This window comes from Crotalus tigris, unplaced genomic scaffold (assembly GCF_016545835.1).
Source record: "Crotalus tigris isolate CLP2741 ecotype Arizona unplaced genomic scaffold, ASM1654583v1 scf7180000017764.6130737, whole genome shotgun sequence".
Lineage (NCBI taxonomy): Eukaryota > Metazoa > Chordata > Lepidosauria > Squamata > Viperidae > Crotalus > Crotalus tigris.
In genome coordinates, this window is record NW_024096618.1 from 2,040,324 (window position 1) to 2,057,392 (window position 17,069).

A 17,069-nucleotide genomic window follows, 5' to 3' on the forward strand; every position below is an offset into this window, starting at 1 on the left:
TGTGCCTCTCATGTTTGAGAACCTGGGTTAGAGAACTCAGCTATTGTACTGAAATGCCCAACTCCGGATTTATTTTTTATTTTTTATTTCCTCATTGACCACTTGTGATTGTCCTCTGTAGAGACAATCTCCTTCAGTGCACATTTCTCTATTTCTGATGATTCTGCTGACCTACATGACCACTTTGGCAGGGAACAGGGCTGTTCTTATAGTAATAGCAAAAGATGCCCACCTCCAGACTCCTATGTATTTCTTTCTGTGCAATTTATCTTTTTGGATATCCTTTGTCCAACTGTCACTGTGCCAAAAATGCTCCAGACCTTTTTGTCAGAGGACAAGAGAATATCATTTGTTGGCTGCATGCTGCAATTCTTCTTCCTCATTTATGTGGTGGGCACTGAAATTTTTTTGCTTGCAGTGATGCAGCCCTCTACACTACCCAAATGAGGTATGATCAAGCGACTATGTGCTCAACTGGCAGCTGGGACCTGGCTAACAGGCTTCATGAATTATATGATTCACACCTTGCTGACTTTTACATTATCTTTCTGTTAATAAAGTTAATCAATATTACTGTGACATCCCTCCAATTATGGCTCTTTCTTGATCTTCCACATATCTTCCACATATCTACCTGAGCTTGTCCTCCTCCTTCTGGCTGACGTTTTAGGGGGTGGTGCTTTTCCAGTTACCCTGATCTTTTATATCTATGTAATTTCAGCTATCTTATACTTGCACTCTGCCAAGGGCAGGCAAAAAGCATGTTCCGCTTGTGGTTCCCACTTGACTGTCGTTTGCCTCTTCTGTGCGACCATACCAGCAGTTCAACTCATTCAAAAATAAACAAACAAACAAAGAAAAAACATTGCACCCATTTTTTAGATTTGTTTTCCACATTTCCTGTAGGAGCTGAAAGCAGTGTCAATAGTCCTCCCTCATCTTGTGAGGTGATTTGGGCTGTTTGGCCCATAGACATCAATATCCTTATAAAAAAACAATGGATAAATACAAAATAAGTCAGAGGGTTTTTTTAAATAAGAAAATCAGAAATAGATTGTCTGAATATTGGGATGTGATGGGAAACGGCTGTCTTTATCCATTTATTAGGCATAGTGGAAACTGCAATTGTGCAAGCCAAAGAATAATAGCTCAAAACATCATTGTCTTTCTGTTATAATCACCAGTATCCAAACTCTGGTTTACCATGAAAAAGGTATCATTTCCTTTGAAAACAAGAGAGGGGGATATGAAAATAATAAGTAAGATCTAATTTTATCATGTTTGTGCCCTGTACACAACTGGAGATTTAAAACCTCTATATAGAAAGTGTCACATATACACACAGAATGCTTGATATGCACAATGGAAATAACCTTTTGAAGAAATCCAGTTCTAAGGAAACAAACCGTTGGTTTGCTTGAATAAGTGTAGTTCTTTAAGTTAAATTGGAGATAGATATCATTAATATTTCAACAATATTTGTACGTTCCTGCAGAAAGTCCCTTTGAACTCAAAGGAGATTATTTCTTATAGATTAATAGGATTGTAAGGTCACTTTTTTCATTTAATGCTGTTGTATTTTAAAAAAAATTAATCAAGTGAACTTCAGTTCCAATGAGACTCAAATCCAACTGGTACCAAATTCTTTGGAGACCTTGGAGTCCCTAAACAGATTCTTTGTCTTGATGCTGTCATTCACATTTGTTAAAGAGGAAGAGGTAGATGATTGGAGCAAAGATTGTTAATTTGATGCCTGAGGAGCCATGATTGTATTTTGCTTGACTTCACAGAAATTCGTCTGTATTTGTTACTGTATTAACACAGACAGGAGAAATAAGAAAGGCAAGTAACTTCATGTTCTTGGAAGAGTAATTTTATATCATTAGACATTTTTTAATGTCATCTTCTATGTTCTGGTGCCCTCTTGATGTGCAGGATTTTCCTTATGGACATATGGGAAAATATAGAGGCTGCAGCCCAATCCATCTGGAGGCCAACAGATGAAGATCAGTGGGTCTAGTTTGTCTTCAGTCCTATTATTTAATGAATCACTTGTCCTGAGTCAATGTCAGAAGAGAGTAGATTTTATCCACAGTTCTGACAAACATTCAACTAATAAACTAAGCACATTTTGGTTTCCTAATGTTTAATCTCAAACTGCAGAATAGGGAGGTGTAATTTAAGGCATTTTGGGGAAGGTTTAGTAACAACTTGAAAATATTCTAATTTTTGCACTGTATTGTTATCATTGGTGAATTTAAACCCATTTAGTTTTGTGTTTTTGAAAAAATAAACTCTTAACTGATTCATATCTGCTATTAATAGAGATTTTAAAGGATAAAATATCATTTGTAAATCTTAGACTAGTAGGAGTTTCATAAAAACTAATCTTCCCTTTGTGATAAATACTTATAGAATAACAAGAGGAATTCTAAGATAACTGTTGCAGCCATTTGACTCTCTTATACATTCCTGAACTAAATCTGAATTAAGAATATGTATTTGATGGCTTTCAAAGTTGAATATTTGCAGTCAAATATTTGATTCATAGTATATACAGCTATTTTTTTATCAATGCTGTTTTGTTAATTTAGATAGTGACTGAGGCCTCTTTTAAATACAATCCTATAAATTAATAATGATTTATTCTTTATCTCTTCTTCCTGTGTTAATATTTATATAATACTATACTGTTTATACTAATTTTTATAATCTAAGTAATCATAGAAGTGAAATTATTTGAAAGGGAATAAAGAAAGGTGGTGTTTTCCAAACTTCTATCATTCTTGATCATTGACCCATGAAGATATGATGGGATTTGGAATATGAAAACCTCTAAAGGAATCTGCACTCATAATAAAATTAACAAAGTTTAAGTTGCTGATCATTAGCGCTTGCTATGTAGAGCAAGATTACACTATCCCTCAATGATATAATTTTTCCATTGCTAAATTCTTTACCACATTCCATTCTCTTTAGTATGTAGATAAAGTGTATTTATGGAAGACATTGAGAATATATCTCTCCACTATAGTCTAAAATCCAGAAACATCTATTGTGTTAACAAATCTCTTTTGCATTGTCTTGTCTTAGGTACTCCTGTTGATCAGTCTGATTTCCAGAAAGATGGAGAGAAGCAACGCAACTGTGTTGATGGACTTCTATGTGACTGAACTGTCTGATCTCCCTGAAGTACAGACTGTCCTCTTTGTGGTGATTCTGCTGATCTACTTGACCACCCTGGCAGGGAATGGGGCTATTCTCATGGCAATAGGAACAGATGCTCACCTCCAAACTCCAATGTACTTCTTTCTGAGCAATTTATCACTGATGGACATCCTTTGTCCAACGGTCATTGTACCAAAGATGCTCCAGATATTCTTATCAAAGGACAAGAAAATATCATTTGTGGGCTGCATGATGCAACTATTCTTCCTCATTGATATGGTGGGCACTGAAATCTTCTTGCTTGCAGTGATGGCTTATGACCGCTATGTGGCAATATGTAGCCCTTTACATTATGCTAATATAATGAATAAACAGTAGTGTATTCAACTGATGGCTGTGATTTGGCTATTGGGCTTAATTAATTCTATGATTCATACCTCATTGACTTTTAGATTGTCTTTCTGTGGCTTTAAGAAACTCAATCAATATTTTTGTGATCTTCATCCTGTGATGGCTCTCTCTTGCTCTTCTACTTACCTTGCTGAAATTGTTCTTTTATTAGTGGCTGGTATTATAGGTAGTGGGGCTTTCCTGGTCACCCTGATCTCTTACATCTACATAATTTCTACCATCTTGCGCATGCCTTCCACTGAGGGGAGGCACAAAGCCTTTTCCACTTGTGGTTCTCATTTGACTGTTGTTTGTCTTTTCTATGGGGCCACCATTGCTACCTATGCTCGTCCCACTTCTTCTTATTCAGGGAAACAAGACAGAATAATTTCCATGCTGTATGGGGTAATCACTCCCATGCTGAACCCTATGGTCTACAGTCTGAGAAATAAGGAAGTGAAGAAAGCTTTGAACAAAGTCTTCAATCTGAAACGATTTTCATAAATATCTCCTTTCTTTCCTTCTTTAATGAGCTAAATTAAGTGTTAAGTGGTTAAAGCATTTCTTTTTCCTAATCGTTGCCACTGTAAGGAGCCAAGGTAAACATTAAGATTTCCTGCTTTTGTTCAATATTTGTAATGGTATGTGGAAAAGACCTTGGGAAATTGGGCAAAGAGAGCTGCTAAGACAATGGTTAGATAAGAAACAACAAAGCCTGCAGCTGGATAGTGGGAAGGGTAAGAAGTTTAGATGAGACACTCCTCAGTTTCTTTGCCCGTAAAAGAAATGGGGGAGGATGTACTTTCAGACTTGCAAGATTTTGTCAATGTACTTTATACTAGAATTAACTCATCTAAGTGTGATGGTTTGTCCCATGAGTCTGACAATATTTTTCTTTTTGTATCTATAAGAACCAATTTGATGTAGTGATTAAGGCATCAGTGTAGAAACTGAGAGACTGTGAATTCTAGTCCTACCTTAGGTACAAATCCAGCTAGCTAAGTGTTTCTCAACCTTGACAATTTTAAGGCATGTGGACTTCAACTCCCAGAATTCCACAGCCAGCAATGCTGGCTGTGGAATTCTGGGATTTGAAGTCCACATGCCTTAAAATTGTCAAGGTTGAGAAACACTGAGCTAGGTGGTCTTGGACTAGTTGCAATACTTTCTCTCAGCTCTAGGAAGGAGGCAAACCAGTTCTGAAAAACCTTTCCAAGAAAATTGCAGGGACTTGTCTAGGGAATAACTGAGAATCAGACATGATTGAAAGGAAAATAGAGGAGGCTGAAGGTTTTGGTTTTACTTTAGAACCATCCATGCCTTAGATATTAGAATGCATGAAATTGTGATGTAACTGTACTTACAATGCAATGTTGAAACAGTCCAATTCTGTTATCCTAATTGATATTCTCACTTGTAGGTGAGGTTCCAATTGCCCTCTGTTGAAATGAAGGCAGTTTTAATCTGGAATAAATGTGTTCCCCCCCCCTAAATAAATGTTTGTTGTAACGTTTATGGATCCAAGGTATTCTTCTATTAACTTTTTGAATTTAAAAAAACAAGAGCTTTTAACTTAATACATTTTCATCTCCTGTCTTAATTTTCTAAGAATATTGTGAACTACATGAAAGTGAGGAGAATAAGTTCTCATTATATGTTAATACTCTTCTTTAGCCCCTCAAGAATTCTGATTTTGAATGAATATATTAACATCTATTCTATCCCAGCCTAATACTGTTGGCAAAAAAGTTATTGATTAACTGAGATTAATGTGCCTCTCATGTTTGAGAACCTGGATTAAGTGGATTATAGAACTCAGCTATTGTACTGAAATGTCCCATTTTTTTTTTATTCATTATTTCCTCACTGTCCACCTGTGATTTTCCTCTGTAGAGACAATCTGCCTGCAGTGCATTTTTCTCTATTTGTGATGATTCTGCTGTCCTATCTGACCACTCTGACAGGGAATGGTGCTGACCACACTCGCAGCAGTTTCAACTCATTCAAAAACAAACAAACAAACAGAAAACCTCGCACTTATTTTTTAGATTTGTTTTCAACATCTCCTGTAGGAGCTGAAAACAGTGTCAATAGTCCTCCCTCATCCTCTTTTGCTAGACAAAGCTATCTTGTAAGGTGATTTGGGCTGTTTGGCCCATAAATATCAATATCCCTTATAAAAAAATGAATGGATAATTACAAAATAAACCAGAGATTTTTTAAAAATCAAGAAAGGCAGAAATACATTATCTGAATATTGGGATGTGATGGGAAGTGACAGTCTTTATCCATTTAGAAGGCAGAGCAGAAATTGCAATTGTGCAAGCCACAGGATAACAGATCAAATCATATTGTCTTTCTGTTATAATGATCACCAATATTCAAACTCTGGTTTACCATGAAAAAGGTATCATTTCCTTTGAAAACAAGAGATTGGGATATGAAAATAATAGGTAAGATCTGATTTATCACATTTGTGCCCTGTTCACAACTGGTGATTTAAAACCTATATACAGAAATTGTCACACATACACAGAAAATGCTTGATATGGATTAGAGCTGCATAATGGACATAAACATTTGAACAGACCTCATTCCAAACAACAACAAAAAAGTACAAAGTTTTCTTGAATAAGTCTAATTGTTTGTGTTACTGTAAATGGCAGATGGATATCATGAACAATCCAACATTATTTGTATTTTTTGTAATAGTAGTGAATATATGTAGCTCGGGTGTAGGATGAAAGTGAAAGATCATTCTCTGAGGTTGTGGTAATGAACATTTTGTTACTAGGCTAGGTAACATCTTCAGTGGAGTTTAGGGGATGTCAATCTTGCGCATGCCTTCCACTGAGGGGAGGCACAAAGCCTTCTCTACCTGTGGTTCTCATTTGACTGTTGTATGTCTTTTCTATGGGGCCACCATTGCCACCTATGCTCGTCCCACTTATTCTTATTCAGGCAAACAGGCAGAATAATTTCTATGCTGTATGGGATAATCACTCCCATGCTGAACCCTATGATCTACAGTCTGAGAAATAAGGAAGTTAAGAAAGCTTTGAGAAAAGCCTTTAATCTGAAAAGATTTTCATAAACATCTCCTAAAACAACAAAGCCTGCAGCTGGATAGTGGGAAGGGCAAGAAGCTTAGATGGGACACTCCTTAATTTCTTGGACTTTTAAAGAAATGGGGTGAGAGGGGGAGAAATGTACTTTCAGAGTTGCAAGATTTTGTCAATATACTTAGAATTAAATCATCTAGTTGACAATATTTCTATTTTGGTATCTATAAGGAGAGAACCAATATTGTGTGGCGATTAAGGCATCAGGCTAAAAAGTGGAAAACTGTGAATTCTAGTCCTGCCTTAGACATAACTAGCATAGTGGCCTTGGGCTAGGTACTTTCTCTCAGCTCAAGGAAGGAGGCAATGCCAAATCAGTTTTGAAAAACCTTGCCAAGAAAATTACAGGGACTTGTCCAGGGAATTGCTGAGAATCAGACATGATTGAAAGGAAGAAAAAAAAGTCTATAAAGGGGGGGGGGGAAGCTAAAGGTTTTTGCTTTTCTTTTAGAACCATCCTTGCCATAGATATTAGAATGCATGAAATTGTGATGTAACTGTACTTATAATGCAATTATCAGGGTATCCGCTGTGGTCCGGAAATAAAGAGGCAGGAACGCCAGTACACTCGTCAAAAGCTTTATTCTTCTGATGAAACAAAGTTAGCACTGGGAGTGGCTTTCTCCCAGTGCTCTATAAAGGTTTGCCACACCCTGTATCCCCGCCCCCAACCCCAAACCAACATCCGCCTGAGCCAGATAAAGGTCCCACCCTCTCCCTGTGCTTTCCCTTTTCCCCACTGGACTCCACCTCCATGCTCCCCACGTTGCACAGCCAGTCCCTGTGTGCAGCCGCCAAGCTCCGCCTGCTCTCCGTCCGAACGGTTCGGTAAGGCTTCCCCGCCCTCTACTCTGTCCGGGACTGCCTGGAGGGGTGTTACAGAATCCCGGCAACCCCCCGCGTTCCCCGGCACCAGCGTGGAAAATGGCGGCCCGCTCCGGTGCTGCGCAGGCTCGCCGGCAGTCTCCCGTATCTCCGGCGGTGGTCATCCATCGGCGGAGGTCGAGGCCACGCCCTGCCTTGCAGTTGTCTACGTCGGCGTGGCCGCTGCGGCGCATGGGCCCCAAGGGCGGACCGTTGCAAGCCCCTGGGTGGTCTGGATGGCGGCCATGACGACGGGCGGCACGGCGGATCTCGGCGGTGGTAAGCTGCCGTGTGCATTTCCCCTTCCCTGTGTGCATGGCAAGCCCCTGGAGGCTTGACATGCGGCCCCCTCTACCATGAGTCCTCCTGGAAAGAGAAATGGAGAGGTTGAGCATATAGTGTTGCATCCATGCCTCCCTGGTTTCCCCGGACACCCACGGTGGAACGCTCAGATTAATCTAGGGGCGCTGATGTCCTCCTCCCCTACCCAGGTTGCGTCCGTGAGTGGGTATCCCTTCCACTCAAGGAGGTATTGCACCCATCCATGCCAAACCCGGCAATCCCGCTGAACCCGGCAATCCAATCTTGTACTTCGTACTGGGATCCCACAATCGGTCCCGGCGCCTTGGCAGCGCAGGGAGGCCCATGCGCTGGCTTGAGTAGGCTGCTGTGAAATACAGGATGGACCCTCCCCAAGAACGAGGGTAACCGCAGCTGGATGGTTACCGTATTTATTACTTTGGTTACCTGAAATGGGCCTACGTATTTCGGACCTAGCTTTTTACAGGGAATTTTCAACCGGAGATATTTTGTGGACAAATACATCCAGTCCCCCATCCTAAATGGCTTGTGCTCCACCCTTTTCTTATCTGCCTGTGCTTTAGCCACTTCCTCAGCCTTGCAACACTCCAACTCTGTTATCCTGACATTTTCACTTGTAGGTGAGGTTCCAACTGCCCTCTAGTAAAAAGGAGGCAATTTTAATCTGTGATAAATGTGATTTTTTTTCACTCAGAATAAATGTTTGTTGTAATGTTTATGGATCCATGGTATTCTTCTACCAACTTTTGGAATTTAAATAAGAACAGCTTGATAGCTTAATGCACTTTCCTTTTTTGTTTTCATTTTCTAAGAATATTATGAACTACATGAAAGTGAGATAAGCATACATTCTCATTATATGTCAATATTCCTCTTCAACCCTTCAAAAATTCTGATTTTGAATGGGAGTATTAACAGCTATTCACTGGTGGGATTCAAATATGTGATCAACCGGTTCTCTGTGTGGATGCCACTTCTGGAAGTCTGTTATGGGCCTGGGCAACAAAAAATTAACTACCGGTTCTGCTGAACTGGTGCGAACCGGCTGAATCCCACCACTGCATCTATTCCATTCTAACGTAACACTTTGGTGAGAAAATTATTAACTGAGATTAATGTGCTTCACATGTTAGAGAGCCTGGATTATGGAAATTGCTACTGTGCTGAAATGTCCAGATTCTAGTTTTTTTTTCATTCCTTATTTCCTCACTGATCACCTGTGATTGAAATAGAGAAGATATCATAACGAAACAGGAAAATGCAAACAGTGTTATTGAGCAAGTGTCTTTGCCTGAGTTACTTTTGGTTCTGGAACTAGAAAAATCTGAAGAGAGAGAGAGAGAGGGAGAGAGAGAGAGAAGGGAAGAGGAGGTTGGGGAGGAGACAGAGAAGAAATTAAAATAAGCTACATTCTACTTTATTCAAGCTCTGTTTTATATATACTGTACATATACATACATATTTATTTACATAAATAAAAGATAAACATTAACAAATATAAAGAGAAATTAGAAAAGGTATTTTAAAAGTGCGAAAAGCAGTTAAGAAAAAAGAAATGTAAAAATGTTATTTTCAAATTTTGCAGCAGTTACGAATAAACTAATTATCCCTCCTCCTCTTTATTATTACATTACAAAGTTTTCTTCTATCCTGTATTCAATCAGTTTTTCAATCAGCAAATCAAGGAATCAATATTCCACTTTTTTCCATTTTCAATAATATGTTGCAAAATAGATTTCCAGTTGGTACCTAAAGTAATCTTCCCTGATCCAGAAATGTTTGGTCATATTTATCCCCATCTTCAACCTATACTTTTTCTGGACAGTTGTTGAGAAAGTGACAACTTAATTTCAATTTTGAGAAATTTAATTATTTTGAGATCCAGTCATGGAATAGAAATGATGTCAGTCACTAATGGATGAAGTTTGTCAGGATAGGGATGAAGAAAGAGGTCCTCCTGGTTCTTCTGGCTACCCCATGGTTGAATGTTCTCCTCCATGTTCTTTCTCGTCATGCTGTATGAAACCATTGGAGGGGGTCATCTGTTGTGTAGGATGAAACTTGTTTATTTATTTTATTTGTATGTCCAATGTCTCTGATGACATTCAGGTATGCATTACCAAACTGAAAATGGCTTGAACCAACGTCTATCAGATAGAAAAGAAAGCCCAATTAAATGCCTCCAAATCAAGTCACTCATCAGTAAATATCCAGAAACATTGTGCCCCACAAAGGACTTGGGGCATGAGTTAGGGGTCTTCATGGAACTGTGGCTAGGGTTCGTATGGCAGTCATAACCTCTTTGGCCCAATATGGTCAAGATTGATTATTCATGCTTTGAGCATCACTTGGATGTAATGAACTCTAAGTAGGGCAGGCTTTGGAAACCACCTGGAAACCATCTGGTTTAGAATGCAGCTGCAAGATTAATGGTGAGTCAACCCTGCCATGGCAGGATAACACCTTTCTTGAAACCACTGCATTGGATCCCACTAGTCTTCAAGACCCAACTCAAAGTACTGGTAACCTATAAAGTTCTCTAAGACAGCACCATGTTACATTCAGTTCTACTTGCAACTATTGAATCCGCCTCTTCAGAAAAAAAAAAACCCTAGGAAAACCTGTTAAGAATCATCTCACACACACACATACACACACACACACACACACACACACACACACACACACACCTGAATTGAGGAGGAGGCATGGATGAAATGATAGGCTTTCTCTGCAGCAGTGCCCACACCTTGGAATTCTTAATTCACAAAGATCTGTAAAGCTCCATCTTTAATAATCTTAAGAAAACAAATGAATGAGTTTGGAAGTTCTAGCATGGGTGCGTATGTCCCATGGTTTGTGTTTGTGTTTTATTGCGCCTCAATGGTTTCTGTTTTAATGTAATTATTTTTGTTTGCGTTTTTTTGTCACCCCAGTTTCTTGGTTAGATGGCTGGCCATATAAATTGGATGACTGACTGACTGAATGAATGCTACCATTTAAAGATATTTTTATTACACTGTGCCTTAAATCTTAGCTTGATTTTCATAGATTTTATAGACATCCATCTTAGGACAGGTTGATTTATTATTACTGTTTTTTTTAAAGTTTGGCTCATTTCCATTATTGATTTTGTAATTTTAATCTGTTGCATTTTATCTAGTTCATGATCTGTTGAGTGGGCAAGATATAAAAAGTTGCAAAATAGACACATATATACATGTCATATTATAAAAACAATTTCTTAACCTTCATTTTTCTCCAGGCTCCTTTAACTTCTTTGTTTCTTAAAACATAGATAAGGGGGTTCAGCATGGGGATCACAACAGCATAAAACACAGAAATTACTTTGTCATAATTCAGAGAATGAGAAGAGCTTGGTTGCACATACATGAAGAAGAGGGTGCCATAGAAAATCACAATAGCAGTCAGGTGGGAGGCACAGGTAGAGAAGGCTTTGTGTCTTCCGCTAGTAGAATGGTTTCTAAATATGGCATTCAGAATATAGATAGAGGAGATGATGACTGTGAAGAGGGACCCAGTTAAATTGATTGTACTCAAGGCAAAAAGCTGGATTTCTTTTGTCTGAGTGTCCGAGCAGGATAAAGCTAGAAGTGGTGGGTCATTGCAGTAAAAGTGGTTAATTAAATTTGGACCACAGAAGGATAACTGGAATGTTAATGCTGTCTGGATTATGGAGTTCACAAATCCATAGCTATAGATACCAACTACCAGGGAAACACAACACTTTTTGGACATAATTCTAGAATAAAGCAATGGATGGCAAATGGCCACATATCGATCATATGCCATGACTGAGAGCAAAAATAATTCAGTGGTCACCAATGCAACAAACATAAAAAATTGTATAAGACATCCACCCCATGAAATGGTTTTCTTGTCAGCTAAAAAATCTGTTATTGCCTTGGGGGTTACAGTTGAAGAATAGCTGGCATCCAGGAAGGCCAAATGGCTGAGAAAGAAGTACATTGGAGTATGTAGCTGGGGATCCATCTTGATCAACAGGATCATCCCTAGATTTGCACTCAGTGTGATGATATAAATAATCAAGAATACATTAAAGAGAACAACTTGTAATTCTGGATGATCTGTGAATCCTGAAAAGATGAAATCCGTCACCTGGGTCTGATTTTGTCCCGTCATATAGTCCTGCCTTTTTTTCCTGCCAAGGATTTGAAGAAAGGAAGAAGAAATCAAGATTACTATATTGTTGTTCATTCACTTTTCACGTTTACTGGATTATTTTAAAATAAATATTTAATGTTTGTTGATCTGAAAAGTGGACCCTGAACATGTGGGAATAACATTAGGAAGATGAGGATGGTTTAAATATGCTTCACTGAAGTTTCATATTCAAGCTCACTCACTTTATTATTGAATTTGAGAGCCAGTTTGGTCTAGTGGTTAAGGTACGGTACCAGTCTAGAAACCAGGAGATTGTGAGTTCTAGTTCTGCCTTAGCCATGAAAGCCGGCTGGGTGACTTTGGGCCAGTCACTCTCTCTCAGCCCATCTCACCTCACAGTGTTGTTGTGGGGAAAATTGGAGGATGAAGGTGTGTTGGATATGTTTGCTGCTTTGAGTTATTTGTAAAATAATAAAGGCAGAATATAAAAACAAACAAATAATACAATTTCTCTAAATCAAATAAAATTCTTTTCATATATTCATACTCTTTTGAATTGAAAACTGAAAAGAAAACACTTGGCTGGCATAATCTTGTCCCAGTGTAGTCATATTGCCCTTCACAAATCTTGTTCATTATTCTTTCTTGTACCCTTTCAATGAGACTTCTGTTAACATTTTCCAAGGCATATTTAATAAACTTGTCTATAGTAGTTGCATCCATTCTTTCTATCTTTCCTTTGTATAAGAAATAATAATTCTTTCAATTTTCAGGCAGAGACACAGCCTCCACAAATGTTAATTAAGTCTCATAGTCATTTTGGAAACAATCGACATCCATATTTTAACAATTTTTGAATTATACCATTTACATTTGCAGTTGGTAGAACAATATTAGAACTGGCAGTGAAAATATTGGTGAATAGCTTCTGCCTTTTAGGATCACGCATCAACAGTAAACTAACAGTCAAGCATTAAAATGCAGACTAGCACTTGGTAGAGCATCCTAAAGGCTTTGGAAAAGAATATGCCTACAATATAATACCTAACTACCGTGGTAGGTAAGTAAGACCTACCCTGAAAATAAGCCCTAGCTTGATTTTGGGGGATGGGCCTAATATAAGTCCTACCCTCAAAATAAACTCTGGTTTTGGGGTGAGGCACACACCTAAAATTCAAACTAGGATGGGGGTGGGGGAGGTGGAGATGCCCTACATGCCCTGCACCCATTTACTTTGCAGCTAGGCGTCTCCTTGCCAGCCCACTTCTTCTCCGGTGTCCACAGGCCTGCATTTTGCAGTCAAGGCCTTTCTGGAAGGCCACTGCAGCCAAGAACCGATTTATGGATTGAATCCATTGCTTGGCTATTGGCTGCAGAGACCTTCTGGAAAGGCATGACTGTGAAATGCAGGCCCAAGCTCCATTCTGAGTTGCGGAATGAATCTGCTCCTTCAGCCACAGAAGAAATGGACCTGCTGGGAGAGGCTGTCGGTGCCAGAGGTGAGTGGAAAAGACACCCTCCCCTGAAAATAAGACCTGGTGCCTCTTTTGGAGGCAAATAAATAAATAAATAAATAAAAATAAGAGTTGGTTTTATTTTCGGGGAAACATGGTATATTCCAATAAAATATACAAGCCATATTATTCTCTTGTGACATCGTATGGAATGAAAGTTGGACTTTGAAGAAACAGGATAATCAGAATATTTGATACTTTAATTTTGATATTAGAAGTCTGAGAATGCCATGGACAGTCAAAAAAACCCCCAATGAATCAACAAATTAATCAAGAATTCTCATGTAAGGACAGATGATCAGTCTCAAATTATTGTATTCTGGATACAATCTTATACAAAGACCAAGTTGCATAGAGAAGGCTCTAATTCTGGGAAAGTTTAAAGGAAAGACAGAAGGCCTTCTTTACCTTGACATTGATTGCTGCCCTCCAGGACCAAAATGTTTTTACCGATTCACCTGTGAAACAATGAGCAGACAGGTTTTGTTTTTCCTCCAGATGTTCTGAGGGAAGGGTGTACGGATATACTGATGGCTGCTTAAAAAATAAAAAGGTGAAATTGACAAGGCTGTGCTATTTTCTCCTTCCAGGACTACATGCAACTAAAACGTACAAAAGAGTCATCACTAAATGTTAATTTTTGCTTTTGCTAGTATTATTAAAAATTCCTTAAATTATTGCAGCTTTTTTTAACTTTCTGATAATTTAAACACTACACACACACACACACACACACACTTCATAAGCTGGAGTAAGATGATTTCACATTTCATGTATATGAAATATAAAAATGAGCAAATCAGTGGTAGAAAGCAGCAATAGTATATGTATTTTAAAAATGCTCTTAAGAGCCTACCTGATTAGTCCAATGTCGCCTTGAAGCACAGTTGTTATCAAGAATTTATATAGGAAACACCATAATTATATACAGTATTGCAGTTGGTTTAATGATTTTCTCCCTTGATAGTGGTTAAGCATGTTTACTAACAAGCAGTGACTAGAGGAAAAATGGAAACAGAAAACAGCCAGACACCATTTTCCTATTAAGTCAAACCTATGATGATGTTCTCCTGCATCTAACTTATTTTTGAAAGATCTCTGCCTAGCTCAGTAAAACAGCAGCTACCTCCATTTGGGTTGCACATTAGTACACAGAATGCAGACACTGACAGAGATAACTAGTCTCATTAAATACTATTCTGTATAAAAAACCTCTCTGAACATAAAAATTTGAATAACAGGAAATGCCTTTTAACCTTGTTTTGACCCCATTATGCTAGAGTTGTACTTTCTGAGATGCCAAGATGTTCAGAAACAAACATTGTTCTTTGTTCTCTTTTCACATATTATTTGCTGATGTTGACAACTGCCTTCACTGGGATCTAAAGTTCAAGGAATGAATCTTTTTGCACACAAAAGTTTTACCTTTGATTCTCTTAGGAGCCATAGAAGAGCAGCTGCCTAATTAATGAAGAAGGGCAGATAAAGTGCAGGAAGATGGAATTAAATCTTTTGGAGAAGACCAGATCCTATACAGCAGGCTTGTCCAATCCATAGCCTGCAGGCCACATGCAGCTCTGGACAGCTAGTAATGTGGCCCCACAACTTTTAACATTATTGTGTGCTTTTTAGTGATTTTTTAAAAAGTGATACTATATTATATATTTTGTATGTGGTCCAAGACCTTCACTCTTCATTTAATGAGGCCCAGGCAAGCCAAAAAGTTGGACACCCATGCTATACAGCAGGGGTGTCAAACTTGATTTCATTGAGGCCGCATCAGCACTGTGGTTGTCCTTGGGAGGCCAAATGGGTGTGGTTGGGTGGGCATGGCTGACTGGGTGGGCGTGGCTGGCTCGATGTCGTTTGCATTGGGGGGCACCTGTGGGGGGGCCAGGTGGGGCTAGGGAGGGAATTTGAGGGTCTCTGGCAGAGGGGGATGGGACCAGGCAGGCGCCGGGGTCTGGTCCACCAGAGAAGCCTCACCATCCCTCTCAGTGTGGGCTACCCGGGACCCTGGGCAGTAGGGGGAGCAGGCATCTGGCCTGGCCCTCAAGCTTCCAGAAGCCAGGACCCTGCAATCCAGCCTAGCTCTGCTTCCCAGGGGATGCCCGGCCACACACAGGGCAGCTCCAGGGCTGGGCTCAAGCAAAGTGGGAAGGGGAGTCCTGGCTGCCTCTTGGGGATGGGGAGCTTTCCACCCTTCCCATTTGCTGGGGCTGTTGAGGGTGTGGTGGCAGGTGGGAGGCTCGTCCCATGTGTGCAGCAGAGCTGGAGGACGAAGTTGTATGGCGGGGGCCAAGTGGGCCCTACCATACATCTTTGCTTGCCTGTGCCTGCTGCAGCTGGGTGGGGCAGGTGGCTGGCTGACTGGGTGGCACATCTGGTGGGTTGGATCACGTGCCTTCTCCCCTGTACTTCTGCTTCTGCCTGCCGCTTGAATCTGGCCCACTGTTCTGTCCCAGCCTACGCAAATATGGGTTGAGGCAGTTTGGTGGAAGGATGGTCTTTACAAATGAGTAAAAAAAAGATGCTTTGTTATCTGTTGCCCTGGATATTCTTGATTATGCATGCTAAAAATTTCTAGATTACTGCAAACAGTGCACTGTGAAGAGAATTACTAGAGAGGTGGATAGAAAGAGTAGTCTGTTCTGAAATGCCACTATGATAAATAAGCGGAATGTTTGTGTTTTCTTATGAAGAATTGAGTAACATTTGTGGAAAATCTATTTAAATAGATTTTTTCATGTGCTTGTAAAAATACAGAATAGCCAAGTATTCCAATATGACAGATATTTTGATTTAGAGATAAGCTTTAACACTTCCCAGTGCTTCATTTGGAAGGAATCTATGCATTGCAATAATTAGTTAATATCTCATTTAATGTAGGACTTTTTCTGTAAGCAAAGGTCTGCTCCAAAGCACTGTGACTTGCAAGCCCATAATTACTCTATTCCATGTGATTGGGACATAGTTTTATCTATTATGTGTCTCCATTTTTCCTTGCTTTTTGCCTTTTGCCATCCTGACATGTTAGAAGACTGGGAGTTGCAATAATTTCTGCAGTCAGCATATCTGATTACAGAATGGGAATGCATCACAGAGCTTCCACAATTCAAAGCAAGCTTTCCTAATAAGCATTCATACATGACAGCCATGGCAGATAAGAGAAGGTCACCTCCTGTTTTTGGAGAAAAAACAATAAGAGATGAAACTGGAAGATAGCAATAAATCTCAATAACATTATGTATTCCTCCTGTGTATCATCCTATAAGGAATAAATTCATTAAAAATAGCAAAGGATTCAAATAACTTGTTTAAAAAAGTACATTCTAAGTGTACATAGCAGAAACAATTCTGTTGAACAGAAAGAATGACAATTTGTTTATGGAATATAAATTATAGGTAGTCCTCGATTTACAACCACAATTGAGCCAAAAATTTATGTTGCTAAGTGAGACATTTGTTAAGTAAGTTTTGCCCCATTTTACGACATTTCTTGCCACGGCTATTAAGTGAATCAATGCAGTTGCTAAGTTAGTAA

The 17,069-nt window shown here is 39.2% G+C and overlaps 1 protein-coding gene and 2 pseudogenes across 1 annotated transcript; 2 read left to right on the plus strand and 1 right to left on the minus strand.

Moving 5' to 3' along the window:
* Positions 1-10: 10 nt before the first annotated feature.
* Positions 11-843, plus strand: LOC120307089 (annotated as a pseudogene).
* An 883-nt stretch (positions 844-1,726) lies between these two features.
* On the plus strand, positions 1,727-4,563 carry LOC120306981 (annotated as a pseudogene).
* Positions 4,564-10,934: 6,371 nt separating this feature from the next.
* LOC120306980 (olfactory receptor 1030-like) lies at positions 10,935-14,603 on the minus strand. The gene is made up of 3 exons (XM_039341099.1): positions 14,382-14,603; positions 13,934-13,983; positions 10,935-12,048 (listed from the first exon to the last, which is right to left on the minus strand). The coding sequence occupies exons 2-3, from the start codon at positions 13,939-13,941 to the stop codon at positions 11,094-11,096; spliced, it is 963 nt and encodes a 320-aa protein (XP_039197033.1). The 5' UTR covers positions 13,942-13,983; positions 14,382-14,603; the 3' UTR covers positions 10,935-11,093.
* Positions 14,604-17,069: the final 2,466 nt, after the last annotated feature.